Source organism: Sander lucioperca, chromosome 11 (assembly GCF_008315115.2).
Source record: "Sander lucioperca isolate FBNREF2018 chromosome 11, SLUC_FBN_1.2, whole genome shotgun sequence".
Taxonomy (NCBI): Eukaryota; Metazoa; Chordata; class Actinopteri; order Perciformes; family Percidae; genus Sander; species Sander lucioperca.
This window is the reverse complement of record NC_050183.1, coordinates 24976294-24995585: the sequence shown is the minus strand read 5'-3', so window position 1 is coordinate 24995585 and position 19292 is coordinate 24976294. Positions and strand designations below refer to the sequence as shown.

The following is a 19292-nucleotide window of genomic DNA, read 5'->3' as shown; positions in this document are numbered from 1 at the left end:
TGCTTCTGCTGCATTTTGATCCTTTTTTTTATATGTCCATCCTGAGTCCGATGCGATTAGAGGACTGCAATGCTTAACCCATAGAGAGAGCTCTTTTAAATGTTCAGATGGTTTCATTAAGATAGCTGTTCAAGGCCCATTTCCTCTCCCATTAATCATCTCATAACCCCTCAGATTTATCTTGCAACCCTCTAAAGCGGACCAAGCCCTGGGGGCCATTTTTTGTACTAATCAAAAGGACTTTTACTTTTGATACTTTCAGTACATTTAGCTGAAAATATAATATTTACTGAAGTATTTTCAATGCAGGACCTTTACTTGTAATGGAGTATTTTTACATTGTGGTATTGGTACTCATCTTCCTCTGTTCTCATCCCTGCCTGTCGGATAAGACAGATAGGGTTATTGTATGGCAATGTGAGGGTAAAGGAATATTATCATTATGGTTTATCTGTTATGAGTGTGTTGAACAATTGAGTACTGATTTCACAAAACTGCAATTCTTACCATGTTGCACTGACAATCATATCTGATCAGACAGTTTGAACTCTTTGAACTTAAGTCATCTCCATGTACATCTGAACAGTCAGTGTAGAAAGTCATGTTACATGTAACAATGGGACAAAGTTGTACCTTTTCCAGAGGTACTTTGTTGTACCTTTTTTTAAGGTACATTATTGATCCTCAAGTCAAAGGTATAATAGTCCCTTTAGAAGGTACAAACAAGTAAGGTACAATTTTGTTCCATTGACTAAAAGTACAACAGTGTACTTTTGAGGGTACCACCCCAGTGACATCCTTTTGTTCCTTAAAGGTACTATTTGGTACTTTTTTCCTTTGTGCTTTGAGAAGTTTGCTTATCAGTCCCTCAGCATTTAAACATAATTAGTAGGCGACATGTCATTTCCTTAATGTTGTTGCACTGCCCGGCCCTACATCAAATGGAGTCTTACGGTAATCAAGGAGAACATCTCTGCAGTTGTTTTTCACTGCCTCCCCTGCTGATAGCTGCCCTCACACCAGGCCCTCCCCTGCAGCCTGCGTGGCGTCAGAGGATAGGAGGGTGCCTCTCGATACACTCCATGCTCTCTGGCTCTGTGAGGCCTGGCTGGCAGAACCACTTTTTATATCCTCAAAAGCAAAGTCTGTCATGTCTCGGCCCCCATATGCTTCTGTGACAACATCATTATCCCTCATTAACTTCATTCTATACACAAAAAGTACCATCATTAGAATGTGGAGGTTTAAAAGTCATACTTCTCCCATGCAATAACACATTTATGTCACTGTACCTGTGTCTATGTAAATGATACAGACAGTTTTGGAGTGCAAAACTGACCTCTGACCCTGGCAAATTTGTGTAATTATGTCAAAGCGGGAGCCGCAAGGCCAACCTGTTCTACATTCTTCACAGTACACACTGCCCATTAGAGCATTCATTAAACACAGCTTAGCTCAGCGAGTGACCAGGAAATCTGATGGAATTAGTCTCAAGCTGTGTTTCCACCTCCACAGACACACCTGACGGACCAAGACGGCTGTTTTCAGTCCCCCCAGGGACCACTTCAGACCAAAATAGGTTATAGGTTTATGTGACTAACAGATGACCGGATGGGGAAAGAGCAAAAGAGCAGCCATGTTTCCAACTCTGACATAACTGAAGAAGAATAGGTTGATTGTTTCATACTGATTCATGTCACAGCTTCTCATTTTATCAACATGAACTGAAAAAACGGATTATATTCAGTGTATTCCAACAGAGAATACAACACAAGAAAAAAAAAGACAACTTTTCAATAAAATCTCAGTATACTTCTTTATGTGAATTATTCAAATGTGCTGCACAATACAGCCCATAAGCAAACTTAACCAGGCACAGAATAATTTGTGCTTGCTCTATGTTTTAATATTAAGAATAACTTACAAATCACAGCATTTTAAAAGCTAAGGCATCCTGGAAAACAGACTGGAAATAGTATTTTCTTCATTTGTTGGCACTGATAGGAGAAAGATCCTGAAGCCACCCCATAATAAGGTACATTAAGCATTTTATAAAACATATCTTTTAAAAAAATATTCATTTTTACTGGTCACAGCAGGTTCTTTTCCAAATGTAATGTGGGATTGTGCAGGTGAGTCATTCAAAGAAGTTGCAAATTCACTGAGGATTTGGTGGTGTTTTAGACAAACTCATGTTCACTGTTTTACACAACATTTGATCAACGCAAGTGATAAAGCAACCCTTATACGGGATGTTGTCTTTGATATAAACCAGATATTGACATTATTATTTTGAAGCAGTGTGAAGTGCAGTTCTACAGGTGATGATTGTGTTGTGCCATCAGTCTCTATGCAGGTAATTATTTAATGATTCGTCCCTTAAACGTACTCGGAGCGCTTCCTGAAGGAAACATCTGTACTCATGACATGGTATCTGCGCTGCAGCACAGGCTGTGGCTCCGCCTGTGAACATAAGCAAGAGGTGACCAGAAGGAGCCCGGCCACTATGAGAAGAAATCCTCCGATCCAGCCGCAGAACAGGGCATCACCAAACTCCCACCGGGGCACCACATCAGGTATTTTATCATCAAAGAAACGTATCACGGTTAAATGGGCCATGTAGGACACGGGGATCAGACACAGCACTCCGGAGATCATCCCCAGCACCCCTCCCATGATGATTAAAGTCCTCTTGGTTCTGAAGCTTCCGCGTTCTTTACAGCTGTTGACCAGGTAAAGTCCAGGTATAGCCACCAGCATTCCCAGCATGCCCACAGCAAGGGAAGCACACATGAGGATACGAGCCAGCTTGAGGTCACTGGAAAGGCCCAGCAGACTGTCATATGCTCTGCACTCCATACCCCCGACATCCTGGACCACGCATGTCTCCCACAGGCCCAGCTCGTAGCTCTCCACTGGCAGCAGAGCAGTGGACATGGTCAGCCACTGTGGTAAGAGAGTGGTGGTTAAAGCGCAAAGCCATGCTCCGACATAGACCAGCATCCCCAGCAACTCCAAAGCGCAGGCGCATGTGTCCATCTTTCTCTCTCTTGCTCTCTCTCTCTCTCTCTCTCTCTCTCTCTCTCTGGCCTCCGTGCTTGACAGAGCCACAAGAGTTCTTCTTCTGTGGCTGCACTTCAGATGGAGAGGCCTGTTGGACGTCCAGACGGGACCAAAACTGCTCACAACACCTGATAATTACAGTTGACCGCTCAGGCTCTGGACTCTGAGCTCTTTCACAAACAGTTCCCACTCAGAGGAGCACACATCTTCTGCTGCAGGGAGGAGAGGGGGCCCGTTCGGCCCTCCCCTTTGTGGCCCTCCTGCTCCCGCTGCTGTGCCAATGGGCAGCAGGGGCAGAGGCAGAGATGGCCAGTGTCAACCCTGGCCACAGGGGATGAAATTGTATGTAGACAGGATATTATACAGTGCATTTCCTTGGGTAAGAGATGAATTCCCTGATGTCCAGTTCCATACATCCTGTGTGTCCCTCCCTTTGTATAAATAAGCAAACAAATTACCATGGGCCAGCTTAAAACAGCAAAGTCAGGTTATTATTCATAAATGCCAGACAAAGATAAGGTTCTCATAAAATGGGCTGCCTCTAGAGGTACTTTAAAAACTCCAGTTTTAATCTGTGTGATTAAGATTAGAACTCCTTTTTTACAGAACTCAAAACTCTCCTCAAAATGATCATATTGTAAACTTATGAGGAAACTCAGTCATAAACACACAATTATTAATGTATCATGAAGGTCGCACTCCTAAGGAAACTTGTGGAAACACACAATCACTGCCTTCAAGATAATTCATTTATTATCCATGTAATAAAATGATGCAAGTAAGATCAACTCTGCACCATGGAGAGTGAGATTTATTATTGATGATGCATATATCTACTTAATAATATTAATTTAGAATTTTAGAATTTTTGTGATGGTCAGGTTTTTTGCTGCATGTGACTGAAACAGAAACAACAGTGCAGCCTATTGTGTGCTCTCATATGAACACTACATAGCCTGTGGGAAATAATCGTAGGAGGCGATAGATCAACGCTCTGACGTGAGGAAATGTTTCCCAGGCGTAAACACACTCAGATGAACACAACCCCAAACAAACACGCAAACAAAAATGCATAGATAAAATCCACCAGCCTGCTAAACTCCTCCTCTGGAGAACAGAATGCTCAGCTGACTGCACTGATGTCTTGACAGAGAGTCCACGTTTGCTCGGCTGCACACGCACGCACACACTCACACACACACACACACACACACACACACACACACACACACACACACACACACACACACACACACAGATCTACCTGTTTGGCAACAAAATTTCCCCTTACTGGAATTTTTACTTTAATGTCACACTGAATTTAAGTCACTGCACCAATAACCTGAAGAAAACTACTACTGGAAATAAGTTTAATCAGTGCTGTGCAGTTCCTGTTGGTCACAGATTTAAAAAATACTAATTAAAAACTAATGCAACTTCCCTCAAAGCAGACCAACCTGTCACACACTCACACACTCACACACACACACACACACACACACACACACACGCACACAGAAACCCTAAGTACATGTGATGTTTATCAATGTTTATTGCATCATCTGTTAATGTACTTTATAATACTATATAATGATCTTGAATATTCAGCTCTTAAAAGGTTCCTTATCTATTTAGTGGCCATGAGGATATGGAGCACTGTGAACTCTGTTCACTTGGCTGCCTTTAAGTTGTTCTTCTGATAGAAACTTTGTTAGAGAGTCTGGTGTGGAGGATTTATATCCTGTACCAGAAAATGTTCTTTCGGGCGCCCGGATGGCTCGGTTGGTGGAGCGGGTGCCCATGTATGGAGGTTTGCTCCTCGGTGCAGCGGGCCCGGGTTTGACTCCGACCTGCGGCCCTTTGCTGCGTGTCATTCCAGCCCTCTCTCTCCCCTTTCACTTCTTCAGCTGTCCTGTTAATAAAAGCCTAAAAATGCCCAAAAATAATCTTAAAAAAAAAAAAATGTTCATTCAATTTTTTTAATTAAATTGTATTCTGTTGCACTCACTGTCATAAGCTGCAGAGGGCCCTCTTGTTTATAATGACTAATTGGCCATGAAGGACAAATAATTGGTCCAAACTGTCCCATACATGTCCTCAGGGGCCCTAAGTGGTCTTATGCAGAGGGCTTACCATACTGTTAAGACTGATCAAATTATATTATTTTAATTTAAACTGGAAGAATAAGAAAAAGCACAAACAGTATCAATAAGTACACACCCCAATTTCACAGGACCAGATTAACCCACTTGGGTTAACATCCTTCCACCCCCCAACCCCATTTATCTTTTGAACTTTTCAGTTGCTATTTTGATTGAGCATACATTTATTTAGCAGCATGCACCATTTAAATAATAAAATCTTTAGATAGACTAGATTTTAACCCTTGACTAGACCTCGTGATTAAGTGATAATACAGGTGAGGCCTCTGTCATTTCAGTTTTTTGTGCCTAAGTGGTGTATACAGTGTTAGCCAGTTAACAAATTTGCAATTAATTAAATTGCTACAAAATTTTACACACAATGAACCTGGAGCCTTTAGGCATGAGGGTAATATAACTTTTTTTTAGGGCAGACAGTTTGACTTGTTCTTGTTCTAATTTTGTTAACGCCTAATGGCTCAGTACCATGAAGTGTTCCAGTAGACATGACAGAGAGCCAGCATGCAACATACCTGGACCTGGGACAAGCTTGCCTAAATGGGTGACAGTGCAGTTAGTGTGGTTAATGTTGCAATATCTATTGAAGACACCCGGTGGCGCTGGTGTACCATTTAAATAACCCTGCGGGTGTTTTCACTGTGTTCAGGGGGGTGTTGTCTATGGATAAACTCGTGTAAACTATTTACCTTGTTTTGTGGTGACCCGTTTTTCAAAAAAAATGATAATAATAATTGATTTAGTTAAGTTATTGGGTCGATATGTCATGTGAATCCACAGGTTGTTTGACAGCTGAACAATAACGATAACAATAAATGTGTTCTTGGTGTTATCTCTGCCTCTTTTGTCCGCCACTACTGCTGACTGAGTTATCGTTGATGTAAAACATTAAATAAATGTTACCAAGCTTGCTTTCACAGCGACATGTAATGAAGTGTTGAGTTCTGAAGTTTTCCTATTGGACAGAGGAACTCGCTCAGTCGTACGTCCGACCGTTTATGCAAATCAACTCAACCCGAATATGGACACGGAGGAATGAAATATGGTGGAGGAGGCGAACATGGAGGACCGAGGACCGTGAGCGCTGCGGTAGTGTTTTTGGGGGGGTTGTAAGAAGAAACGTGGATGTACCTTAAGCGGGACTTTTTAAGCGGACAACCTCGGTGGAAAGTTTTGTATTTGCGTCTCCATTTTTTTGCGCCGACAAGTGCGTCGAGGTAGAGTTTGTTGTAATGCAGTGAAGAGCGACTTTTTCGGGGGGATAATTTGCAGGGCAGAGGGCTCCCGACGCTATGCCGTGGGTCAGCGGCGGTAAGCGGAGAGAGAGCTCGGAGCTGCCGCTGCCCGCGGGCTGGGAGGAAGCCCGGGATTACGATGGCAGAGTGTTTTTTATCGACCACAACACCCGGCAAACTTCATGGATTGACCCCAGAGATAGGTATGCTAAAGGCCTGGGAGTACTGGGATTACACACACTCACACAAAATAGTTTTAATTCAACAAGTCTTTATAACAAAACAACATAATTTACTTTTGGAGATGCCAGGGCGGCCGGGACGAAGGGGGGCGACTACAAGTGAAGGCAGATTTGTTGTTGTTTTTGGGGGCCCGTGCTGTAAATTTGCATTGCCTTTAATGTGACACAAGGTTGCGGTGGATATTGTAGCCACGACCGATGAATCAGATGAGATTTGGCAGAAGTTGTGGCCTCCCCACCTCATGAAGAGGTTCCCATGCAAACACGGGATGTAACGCCCATGGTCACCTACCGTGCAGCTGCTCACACTAATGTATTTCTCTTTAAACGCAAAGTCTGACAGGTCTTTGACATGAAATTAGACAGCAGCCCAGCCTTTCCGGTTTGTTATGTTTCAGTTGGTGTTCAGTACAACACACATACACCCAGTCAGTCTGGTCACCTGAGTTTTTACAGATCTGGCTCTTCTTCATGGAAGAAGAGGAACTTGAGGTCTGTCTCATAACTCAATCATTAAGACTCATCAGTAAGATCAGAGTTATGACTTCCAGTGACCGGAGACATTCCTGGTTCACACACCTAACATAACACAGTGAGCTATTGTTATCCAGTTCCCCTTTCCTTTTCATACAAAGACACCTCAAGTCCTATGGTGCGTCAAGTACAGCTCTGAAGTCTACTCCGTAATGTTGTTGTTCATCCCAAAATGACCCATAATGTGTGTGTGAGCATATTACAGCAAAAGCTTTAAACTCCAACTCCCAGAAATCTTTGTGAAAATATGTGAGGAATGCTAGTTGGGCCACTGGGAAAGCTGCAAGGATGTGCTTTTGTGGGGACTTGGATTTCACCAACCCAGAAACAGGCTCAATCAGGCATTCAAAGCGGACTTTGTTGAGATTACTGGGAATTATAGCAAGTATTTTAACTCTACTGCATTATGAGGGAAAGGCAGAAATTCACAGTGCCTGTCAAAAACAACACTCCAAGTATGGTTGAGTTTGAGTTCTAGTCTGTTTCTGTGTAACATTAGTCCAGATTTGTTGCAGCTGATTTCTCAAACAGTGGGAATGTGTAATAGCTGCATGTAATCCAGATAAGAAAAACCTGATTTCCTTGAAGTTGATTAACCATTGTTATGTGAAGCTGATAGCTGTTTCACAAGATCTAATATCTAAGATTGAATATACGTCAGCATGTGAAGGGGGAATCTGGGGTTTTACGTTTGCATGACTAAAGAATGTTCTCTGCATTTGTTCTGGTGCTGCTCAGTGATTTATAGGTTATCACTGCCAGAGGAATGTCTTCTGTCACCACCTGATACTGACTTTCCAATAAATCACATCACTATACAGCACTAAAGTTGACATTGTGCCAACATGCAACAGATACAAAAAGGTGTCAGCCATTCAGTCAGTGTTGCCGCTCTTAAAAATTGTAGATCTTTCCATCAGCTGCAGATAAATTGACTGATTGCATGCCGCCTAAGCATGTAGTGGATGTCAGGAGCAGAGAGGTGAATGCAGTGATGATAAGTGAGTTTCCTACTTTTTCCTGTCAAGGCCCAGTTTGACAGCTGTTCAACTAAAATCAAAGGCTGGTATTTAAGGATTGTTGTTTGGTATTCATCATCATTTTTTTTTTTGGTCTTCATCATAATGAGTCATATTATTGGCTGAGGCTGATATTAGTTTACATTTTCAGACTTTAATTGATCTGAAGATTGAATGATCTATTCATATTTTATAAAATCAACCATCAAAGCCGTGTTTCCTTTCAACGGAAAGTGTGAATTTAATCTGAAATAACTAATAGTAAAATACAGTTGATCCCCGCTCAGTATTTATTGGACCATGGTAGTTTGTGTTGGAGACTGAGTTGACAGATTAGCGCCTAATTTGGTAGGGATCAAACTCTCCATATTTTGGGCAAAACATGATCTGTGTCTGAAGCGTTACAAAGGCCTCAGGAACTCCTCTTGAACTGACGCTCAAAAAAACGTAAGCTCAATATACCCATTTGTGTGAGTGCAGGTACTACCATCCTGTGATCTCTTGTGTCGTACAGCTTGCAGCTATAGGGGCGTCCGATGCGCGCAAACCTCCGGTCTGCTGCGTCAGTGGTGGATTATCGCCTAATCACTAAAACACAAGAATCATTGAGCTAAAACATAATTGTCAATGATGATCATGATGTGCTGTAACGGAGCTGCGTATCAGCCAGGGGTCAAGTGTGTTCCTGCTCGTACATTTGGACATCTGCGGCTGAGAGAAGCTGGATGGAGCTCTTTTTTGGTTAGATAACAGCGTGTAGTGAAAAATGAGATGAATGTGTGAACACGGTGCGCAGATACCTGGGAAACTTTTGGAGCATCCCTCAACACATGGCTTGCACAAAGCGCGAAATGAAAACCGGTAAACATTGCACTTTTTAAACCATCTACACCCCTCAGTACCCTTTGAGCTCACTCTTGATGATGGTTATGTATGTCTCTTGAGGATTGTGGATACCTCAAGCAGCTCGTGGCGGCCCTGCCAGCTCCTGCAGATAAGCCAAGCAGTTCTGTGGAGCTTTTTTGTTACTGTGGAATGAGCGTTATGTTAGGCATGCCTACACTAATGCCCAGGGGCTCTGCTTGCTCGCGGCCCCAGACAAAGCAGCAGAACAGAGGCAGTTTCCCACGTGTCTGCCTCCTCCTCTCCATCCTGGGCCCTGTAGGCCTCCTTTATTAGCTCTGTTATGCAACAGCCATGGCCGGCCTGCCGCTCAGCAAAGGGAGGCCTTTATACTTGGTCACAAAGCACACCAAATTCAATTATTCTGGAAAGGATGAGCTGTGTTTCCAGCACCGAAAGGTTATTCACATGCGCTGAACCCCGCTGTTATTTTGCTTCCCCCAGTGTTTTCATTATGATGGCTCTTTTTTGTCTTTTGGTGGGGGGAGGTTACAAACATGCCATTTGCTTGATCCTGTGTCATTTGGCCCTATGGGTTTTCCGTGTTCTTTTTCACGAGGAGACAATATGTTTGTCTTCAGCTTTCACCTCGCTCCATGTTCTGGAAGTTCAAACCTCTTTCCTCCAGCAGTTCTTCAGCCATTACTCCCTTTTAATGTCTAGCTTTCCCAGAAGATTACCTATGCTTTTAAATGATTTACAGGAATAAAAGCACTTTATTTTATTGCATCGATATTGCTTTGCATCTTCTCAGGCTGTGTGATGATACCCCTTCTGAAGCAGCCACATTCAGCAGTCAGAGCTGTAGTTTGCTTGTGTTTTATGTGTATGTTGTGAAGAATGCTACCTAAACAGGACATGCCAAACTCAGTGGACCAACCTCGAGCTCTGGGCCACCATTGTTTTTTTTCCCCCTTCCACACATCTGCACTATTCTTATTCGAAAAGAAAAATGTAGTTGACAACGCTCGCTTGCTCTGCCCATTTGGTGTGTAAGTTTCTGTACTTTACTTTTTGTCATAGCTTTTTGAAATCTCACACAATTGCTGTAAATCAGCAGCTTTTCATGTGCTTGTAGCTTAGTGTGCACTCTCTAAAATCACTCTTTTTGGGTAACATCCTCATTTATAAGCGGTATAAACATATTTTATTAACACACTGTAATGCAGATTTAAAGACATTTTAAAGGCATTTGTCAACTCTTAACTTCTCTATCAAGACATATTTTATATTATATAACTGTGTATATATGGCCATTCAGTATCTGTTTGAACACCAGCATATAGTTATGGGTTCTTTACAGGAGGAGTTGGAGTTGTTGATGAATGCATTAAAAAAAACAAAACATTATAGTGCGTTTATGTTGTGGATTTAAAGGAATAGTTTTCGGGAAGTTGGCTTATTCGCTTTCTTGCTGAGCGTTAGATGAGAAAATCGAGAAGTCTCTCATGATTGTATAGTAAATTAGTGAAGCTGCAGCCGATTAGCTTAGCTTAGCACAAAGACTGGAAACCGGAGGAAACGAAAAACCAAAGTTTAAAAATGACATGTTGTGATTTGACAAGGAGTTATATCTATTTCAGCTAGGCGCGGTAACTTTCTGAAGTATCCGCCGGTTGCCTGGCAACCAACACTGACAACAAGACTCTAGCTTTAGCCGATATTCAGACCAAAATTGAGAGCATTTGAGAGCATTGGATGCATTTATACTAAATTGATTATGGTCAGGGTGCTACACTGGTAAACCCAACTCTGCCCCACTCACATAAGACAAGCCCATCCCATGTGTCCAGACGCTGTCTAAATGTGTACAGAGACAGAGATGGCGGTCTACTTATAGGAGACCTATTTCCATAGGATTCAACACATAATTGGAGAAGTGGGTGTCTGTCCGTCTGTCAGCTGCTCTAGCCCTGTTCTGAAATGCTGCACCCAGCCCTCAGAGAGGCTGGACATAAATGACATTCCTCCCAAAGTTGTTTTCACGTTTCTTTTTTAACACCGAAAGGAATTTGTAGACCAACAACACTTGTGGCATTATTTTTTCCTCACAGACTTGTGTCAATCACCCCCTCCAGAGAACAGCTAACATTATGAGAATGAAAGCAGGTGGTATTTGTGATGCATATTGGAGTTAAAATGGGAACATGCAGAATTTTCTGTTATCGCCTCATGCCCATCTACGACACTGTGTCGGTGTCATCGCATTTGTTGTTTTTCTGGTCACATTGCAATGCTTGTCATCCAGAGGTCAAGCCGCACTTCTTATTTGTAGGCTTCAGCAGCTGGCTCGCTGGGACGATAAAAGACTTTCAGTGGTTGAAATGTTTGCTGTGACTGGCTGTTTTATCACACTAGTGTTTCCTTTATTAATACAGTGAACCATCACACAATTAAACATCAGTGTCAAAAATTCATCCCATGTGCACTCCTAGACTGAGGAGACGGCAACAGGCTATGGCGACAGCTTGTCCAAATTAACACATTTGGTGGAGTGATCAACTACATGTTTTTTTAATTTAATATGAACTTAGTGAACTGTATGAAAGACCAAAGTGGCATGAGTGCCTCTGAATTTTGTTAGCTGCTTGAAAACTAGGGTTGGGCATCGTTTGGATTTTAACAACTCTGATTCCAATTCCGATTCTTCCTTTTGATTCCGGTTCTTATCGATTCAGATTCTTTGAGGGGTGGAGTTGAAACGGGTCACATGCCTATTTTCACAAATAAGAGGAAAATTTTATTATGATTCAATGGTGGGTTCTAGTTTTACAGCTTTTTCAACATAAAATAAAGCCACACTAGAGCGCTGCTTACTGTGCTCCAAGGCTGCAACACAACAAGCGGTTGCTTCGGAAACCAAAACTTGCGCATATTAAATTAGGAAGCAATGATCGGATTTGAAACCCAATCCTCAAACGATTCCAATAAAGAAACGATTCTACTGGAATCGTAATTTTTGAAACGATTCTTACATAGTTGTAGCAGAGAAATAAAGGCTGAGGAGCTGGTGGTGATGATCAGACCAGACGAGCTCCAGTGGCCCAGACTCCAGTCTCACATGCCTTTCCCATGCAGCAGCCCGTCGCCAGGCAAAGGCGGGTTGCTGCAGATAGAAATATCCTCTGGGACAACCCAGGATGGCACAGATTATTCTAGAATTAGCAAATGTCGTTGACAACTAAATATATTTTGCTGGGAAGTTTTGAGACGCGAGCAGGCCGAGCAGCATTTCATTCCTCCACAGCTGAACATGCTTGTCATTCTGTCAGTCTCTCGCCTTTCTATTTCCAATATCTGTCTCATTTTCTGTTTCTTCTTAGATTGAAAAATGATCGTGGAGGATGTGTAACATTTTAAAACAAAACTTATTAATCTTGTTCTTTTACTGCTGGCAGAGCAGCTCGTAACTAACCATATTTATTACAATTTATATATTATCATGCTTTACATTACCGCTGAGCATTGTCAATATTATGCTGTGGTGTTGTTGTCACAGCTTCCTCTCTGGGTTTATTTTTGCAAAACTTACTTATTGTTACATGGTAATGTGATTAAAAATGCAAGTAAGTTGTAATGTAAGTTAAAAAAAAATGAATTTATGGAAATAAACAGGAAATAATAGGGAAACAATTAAATATATGGGTTATTTTCTCAGGCTGCATTTACCAAACAAACCTTTTATTATATCATAAGCAGACATAATTGTAAACCCTTCTAGTAAAAATGAAAAAATCAACAATTTAGTTTAGTTGAACTTTTAATTAAATGATCATTTAACTTCAACTTCATTGAACAACAAAAAAACTTTTTATATATATATATATATATATATATGTGTGTGTGTGTGTGTGTGTGTGTGTATATGTACAATATATATATATATGTATATGTGTTCAAAAAAGCTACAAAACGGCCAAGCGCGGCCAGCTCCATTGTCGCCGAGTTACTGTTGAAGTGTTGCTCAAGCGCTCATTTCCTTTCACATTTCGCCGCCCTATTGCATCCATCGTGTGCATCACAATACACAGAAAGCTGGCATAGTGTCGGCTAACTTAGCTACAGAACACAGTACCACAGCTAACCGTGTTCATTTAAAAAACATGATTGGTTGATGCATCACTACTGGAGGACGTGCCAACTTTGAATTGTAGCGTGTCACGGCTGTCGCACAGCAAATGTTGGGGGTCAGTTTGTAGCTTTCATTGAAAATGACTTGTAGCCTGTTGCGTTGTCGCTCATAGTGTGAACACAGCATAGGCACGAAGTACAACGGAGGCTGATGAGAAATGCATAAGTTTTGCAGGAATTAGGACACAAGCCAAATTAGACAAATCCAAATTTATAATACGTATTTGTAGCAAATGTTAGCAATCCATCCAATAGTTGTTGAGATATTTCACTAATAAGCAAAGATGTTGGTGGCACTACAGGAAAAGTCAGAGGGATCACCAAGTCAGTAGGATTCATCTTCTGGGGACCATGAATGTCTTTACAAAATTAAATTGCAATCCATCCAATAGTTGTTGAGATATTTCAGTCTGGACAGAAGACAGACACAGCCATCCATAGAAAGATGATATGTAGTTGCCGGTGAGGACAAAAAAATTAATATATAAAAAAAGTGAGTGAAGTCCACAACGGCTGAATGCTCCGGAAAAATAATTTATTTGTGTAAATAAGGCACACACAACGTTTCAACGACATTTGACGTTTTATTTTTATTTTTTATTGTCGGACGAAAGTTTAAAAAAAATATATTTTTCCGGAGCATTCAGCTGTTGTGTGGGCTTTACTTACTTTCTTTGAAAGCCATCCATAGTCATGCTGCTAGTGTGGTTAATCCTCCTTTATAGTCCCTGCCTGCATCTGCTGTAGAGTTGCAGTAATCCTATAGTTATACAGTTATTATAGAAATAAGTGTTTAGCCTTACATACCTGAGAAGCGCAGTGTCAGACCATTCTTAAACTCTGTTGTGTAATGTGTGTTGTTGACCGATTGACAATGTCAGCAAACATGGGTTTACCCAGGGTCACTATGTCAGTCCGACAGGAGAGTGACACGGTTATTTTACTCTCCGAGCTTGTCTGACTGAGGGGAAAAAGCTGACTGATAGAAATGATCATAAAGAAGTGTCATTTTAGTATGCTCAAAGGGTCCCACCAAAAATGTTCATATACCAAGTATGGCTACTTTTTGTTTTATAATTAAAAATAAATGTATATCATCAGATGTCTCTCCTACTGCTCACTGCTGCTGTGTGTCCTCCTCTGTGTGAGTGGGCTGTGCTGTGCAGCAGTGGTTACAGAGTCTCCCGAGACCAAGACATGACTTGGAAAAACAGAGGCTTCTGTCACAAGACAGACCGAAACATTCACATATTCAGATTCAGATCTCTCTCTCTCTCTCTCTCTCTCTCTCTCTCTCTCTCTCTCTCTCTCTCTCTCTCTCTCTCTCTCTCTCTCTCTCTCTCCCTATATCTCTCTCTCTCTCTCCCTGTCTCTCTCTCTCTCTCTCCCTATCTCTCTCTCTCTCTCCCTATCTCTCTCTCTCCCTGTCTCTCTCTCTCTCCCTATATCTCTCTCTCTCCCTCTCTCTCTCTCTCTCTCTCTCTCTCTCTCTCTATCTCTCTCTCCCTATCTCTCTCTCTCTCCCTGTCTCTCTCTCTCTCTCTCCCTATCTCTCTCTCTCTCTCCCTATCTCTCTCTCTCCCTGTCTCTCTCTCTCTCTCCCTATATCTCTCTCTCTCCCTATCTCTCTCTCTCTCTCTCTCTCTCTCTCTCTCTCTCTCTCTCTCTCTCTCTCTCTCTCTCTAGGGAGGTCGGAGGGCAGATCAGGACTGAACTCCTCTGACGTCACACAGCTTCCTATCCAAAGGTTCTCGTGGTCTTCCCTGTTTTTACGACCTTTTTGACTCGTTCCAAAATATATCTTTTCAACTGCTTAATGTACCTATTTTTGACATACTTCTTCCGATTCTTGTCGTCATGGTTCCTCCTTTAGTCATTATTTACATAAAACCCAACTGCCCTGTCTGAGTGATTTGTATGTACTTAAAAGTGCAGTTAGTGTCTGGACATGTGTTTACCTTTAACAAACACTAAAAGCAGGTGGGGAGTGTGCTTGTGTTTGCCTTGTCTTTGTGTTTGGCTGCATCAAAGCCCTTTTTACACACTGTCACCATGCTACTCCCTGTAGTATATGTGTAGTTGTTAGGGAATTTTGGGAATATGTAGGGCTTTATTTTGGCACATATCTGTGCTTTTCTAGCAGGTAGGGGTGGGCGATGTAGAATAGATGTAATGATTCAGCAGTAAGTTGACGTCGACACCCCCAAATGGGGGTCACAAGATGAAAGGTTCGGGAGATGATCAAGTAGTTAAGAGAGAAGTTGTTTGCACTTTTTAGTACATTTATTTATTTCATTTTTTTCCTTGTAAAATACTGAATATAGTTTTACCTCTTCGGACCTCTAACATTATTCAAATTAAACCATTTGAGGAGGTAAAAATCACTCTTTGCTCACATCTCATAGAAATATGTCATCTTAATGAGGGTTGGGAGCTGCCTTTGTATCGTTTTTAAAGGGTCACAAGACAAAAAGGTTGTGAACCACTGACTAAGCGTAATAGCCAACTACTTTGATAATCAAATAATTATTAAAGTAATTTTTCAAGCAAAAAAATTCAAATATTTACTGGTTCCAGTTCCTCCAATGTGAGGATTTGGATCACCTCGGGCGCTCTCTGGAACTCGTCCACTTAAAAGACCAAACGTTTATTCAATTCATTCAGAAAATAATTGTCAGATTACCTGACGATAAAAATAATTGCTAGGTGCAGTCCCACATTAGTGTTATTCTTATCTCAGGATGTGGCCATATCTATCAAACTTTCCAAAAGGACATGGCAAAATAAAAAAAAAACGTTCATCACATAAAATCAACATCTCAATATCGCAGTCTGAGAGTTTTGTTATAATAAAATTAAAGAAAGAAATGGTAAACCGTAATTTGAATTTATCAAGCCCTACATGCAAAGCTGCATATCAGTGAAGTAGCCTGTAGAATTTCCCAAAAATGTGTGAAATGCAATGGGAGTTTATTGAATTTGAGGCATTGTCGAAGTTTTTTAACAAGCCTGTGTGATTCATCATCAACTAGGCTTGTTTTCAGTTCTTGCAAATAGCAGAAAGAACACATTTTAACAATGTATTATTAGCATCAGAACAATCTGAAGACACTGAGGGTACGATTATCATGTGCAGCTAAGCTTTACATATTCATTGTATGCCACTCTAATAATAAAGGCTTTATTGGGTGTTTTGAGAAAGTGGGAGAACCTCTGTGTTTCCTGATAATTTAAATTATCGGCATGTGTCTCAGTGCTGGTGGCATTTGGCCTGAAAACCAGGTTTTTGCAACCAAATGCAAGTTCAGTTCTGGTGAAGAGTGCAGAGAGGAGAGCTGCTGTGTCTGTCCACTGAGGAATGTGATGCAGCTACTCTCTCCGGGCCGCCCCTTCATTGTATGCATGCCTCGCCAGGATCACGCCTCATGCACTGTCTGCATTGTGAGCATACTGCATTGGAAGGGGTCACTGTCACCGGACCCCCCTTTTGTCTGTGCTGATTGATGGTAATCAGACAGTAACTGTATGTTCTGCTGTCATCAGACCCATTGGTTCACAGCTCACTGATATGTGTAGATTAGGAGAGTTAGTGATGTATCGGCCTGATGCCATTAGTTCTGCACCGTCATAGTCGCTGTTATGGCCTGACACAGTGTGTGCTGATGGGGCCCACATCTACACACATGGCTGCATAAATCATTACACTGTGGCAGTCTTTAATTTTTTACATTAAGTCCATGCAGATTCTTTAAAGAAGAAAGTCCAAGAAGAGTTTTGAATCGTTTGTATGTAGGCTAACCCGTCAATAACTGTTATTTAACCATATAGTCCTGATACTTGTCTGACTAATTGAACTAAATTTAAAGGAGACATAATCTTTTTTTATTTTGGGGTTTTACTAGAACATGTTTACATGCTTTAATGTTCAAAAACGCATTATTTTGAATATACCTGTATTCACCCTCTGTCTGAAATGTTTTAGCGCCTGTCTCTTTAAGCCCCCCTCCTGAAAAGCCCAGTCTGCTCTGATTGGCATGCAATGTTGTATGTTGCAGGAAATTATTTTTTTATAGTTGATTTTATTAAACTCAAGAAAACCTAAGAATCACATTACCTAATTTTTACCCAGTGGAGCAGTTGCTTGACATATGAAATTAGTGAAAGAGTTTTCAGGATTGACCAGCTTGAATAATTCAAATCCATCACAGAAATGGATAAACATACATATCCCATATGTATTCATACTTACCTTATTCGTTGTTTTTGTGCATGCTGTGAAACAAAAGCTACGTAGTTGGATTGAAATGATCACTCTGGATAATTGTTAAATTGCGACAGGGTTTCTCTTTGCAATCTTAATATGCATCTCAAAACGTGGGAGGCAGTGCAGCTTTGCTGTTGAGGGTCAGGGTGGTGGGGGAGAGAATATTCTTTAGAATGAATGTTTACTTTTTGCTTCTTTCCCCTCGATTGACATTGAAAACATCTTTTATAAACGTGATAAATGAGGCACAGCACCCTGGAGGCAGTTAATGCTAACAGGAAAAATTATGTAATGTGCGAGACAGAAAAACAGATGTAAGGTTATGTCAAACTACAGTCTTAAGAAGAATTATGCAGTAAAGATTATGGTGTAAAAGTTTTCAGTTGGGTACTACAGTGCCCCAGTGTGCATTAATTATCAATATTAGTTTTTTTATGGGTGACATGATGAGCACACTAATCCAAAGATACTGAGCAGCAGGGCTATTCAAATACAAATTGAGTTATGCAAGATTTTAAAACCAAGAAATGTAGATGGGCCAAACATTTTCAGCAGAAGCCTATTTTAAAACTGTGCAGTGATACAAGGCTATTTCTAATAAATATAGTGGATGAGCAGATAAGACAGGAGGCGAAAGCGTCGGTAAGAGCTGCCCGCTTCCTTTTAGCGCCCATTTTAACCAATTGGGCTGTTAAGACAGAACGCGCTCTGCATCTGGCTCACGATCTGCAGCGATATTTCGGCGCCCGTCTATTTTCTCCACGAGCCGCTAGCGAAACTGGCAAGAAAACACACTGATAATCTCTTATAAGTGATTTATTATATATGATATTAATTATCTGATTCTTCTGGATCACTCTTAGGTTGCTTCTGGGCCGGATCGAATCGGATCGGCTGTACATGTTATTTCTTAAGCTGATGTGAAAGAGCATTCCTTGGGGTTACTGTTGCGCTGAAAAGATTTTAAATCATTTCAGGATCACCAAACCGCTGACGTTCGCCGACTGTGTTGGAGATGAACTGCCTCTCGGGTGGGAGGAAGTTTATGACCAGCAAGTGGGAGTTTACTACATCGACCACATCAACAGTGAGTACTAACCCATTTGTCTCTAAGCACTTAAAAAAAACACACAGATTTCACTGTACATTACACTGGAGCAATAAGGGTTGAATGTCAATTCAGTATACTGAGTCTTTTGTGTCACAAAGAAGCTACCACTGTACCGTCTTGCTTTTCTGATGAATGTTATCGCACATCTTTATGGGACTATTTGCTCATTAGTCACTTGGGTTGTGTCCCGTTGTCAGAGACCACCCAGATTGAGAACCCGCGGACTCAATGGCGGCAGGAGCAGGAGCGCATGCTGAAGGAGTACCTTGTGGTGGCCCAAGAGGCCCTCAAAGCCAAGAAGGAGATGTACCTGGTCAAGCAGCAGCGTCTGGAGCTGGCTCAGCAGGAAATGTTGCTCTTCCACGAGCTCTCTGAGGACAACCGTTCCATCACCAGCAGTAAGACAAACTAACATCCAGCTCACTTACCTGACCCTGTGTTTCATAATCCAAAAAATACACATGAGCATACATGGAAAGAAAGACATAAAAAGGATGAGAGAAGTGTGACCTGGAAGGCTCCATGACTACCAAAAAACCTGACCTTAGCAGACCCAATTATCTGGCCTGGTTATGCTATATTGTTGATGTGCCTTCAGGTCACTGGGGGGGGGTGCAGATCTTTAGAAGAT

General features: G+C 41.5%; 2 protein-coding genes across 3 annotated transcripts in view; one reads left to right on the top strand and one right to left on the bottom strand.

The window, feature by feature from the left end:
- Positions 1-1790: 1790 nt before the first annotated feature.
- On the bottom strand, positions 1791-3362 carry LOC116059012 (putative claudin-24). Its single transcript, XM_031312013.2, has one exon. The coding sequence runs from the start codon at positions 3037-3039 to the stop codon at positions 2380-2382; it is 660 nt and encodes a 219-aa protein (XP_031167873.1). The 5' UTR covers positions 3040-3362; the 3' UTR covers positions 1791-2379.
- Positions 3363-6140: 2778 nt separating this feature from the next.
- wwc3 (WWC family member 3) overlaps positions 6141-19292 on the top strand; it is a 33186-nt gene continuing 20034 nt past the window's right edge. Inside the window, exons 1-3 of one of the 2 annotated variants that reach the window (XM_031311575.2) lie at positions 6141-6660; positions 18528-18637; positions 18859-19059. In XM_031311575.2, the coding sequence (XP_031167435.1) occupies positions 6515-6660; positions 18528-18637; positions 18859-19059 (457 nt within the window). In that variant the 5' untranslated portion in view covers positions 6141-6514. The remainder of the gene's footprint in view (positions 6661-18527; positions 18638-18858; positions 19060-19292) is intronic. The other variant, XM_031311574.2, reaches the window with a different exon arrangement.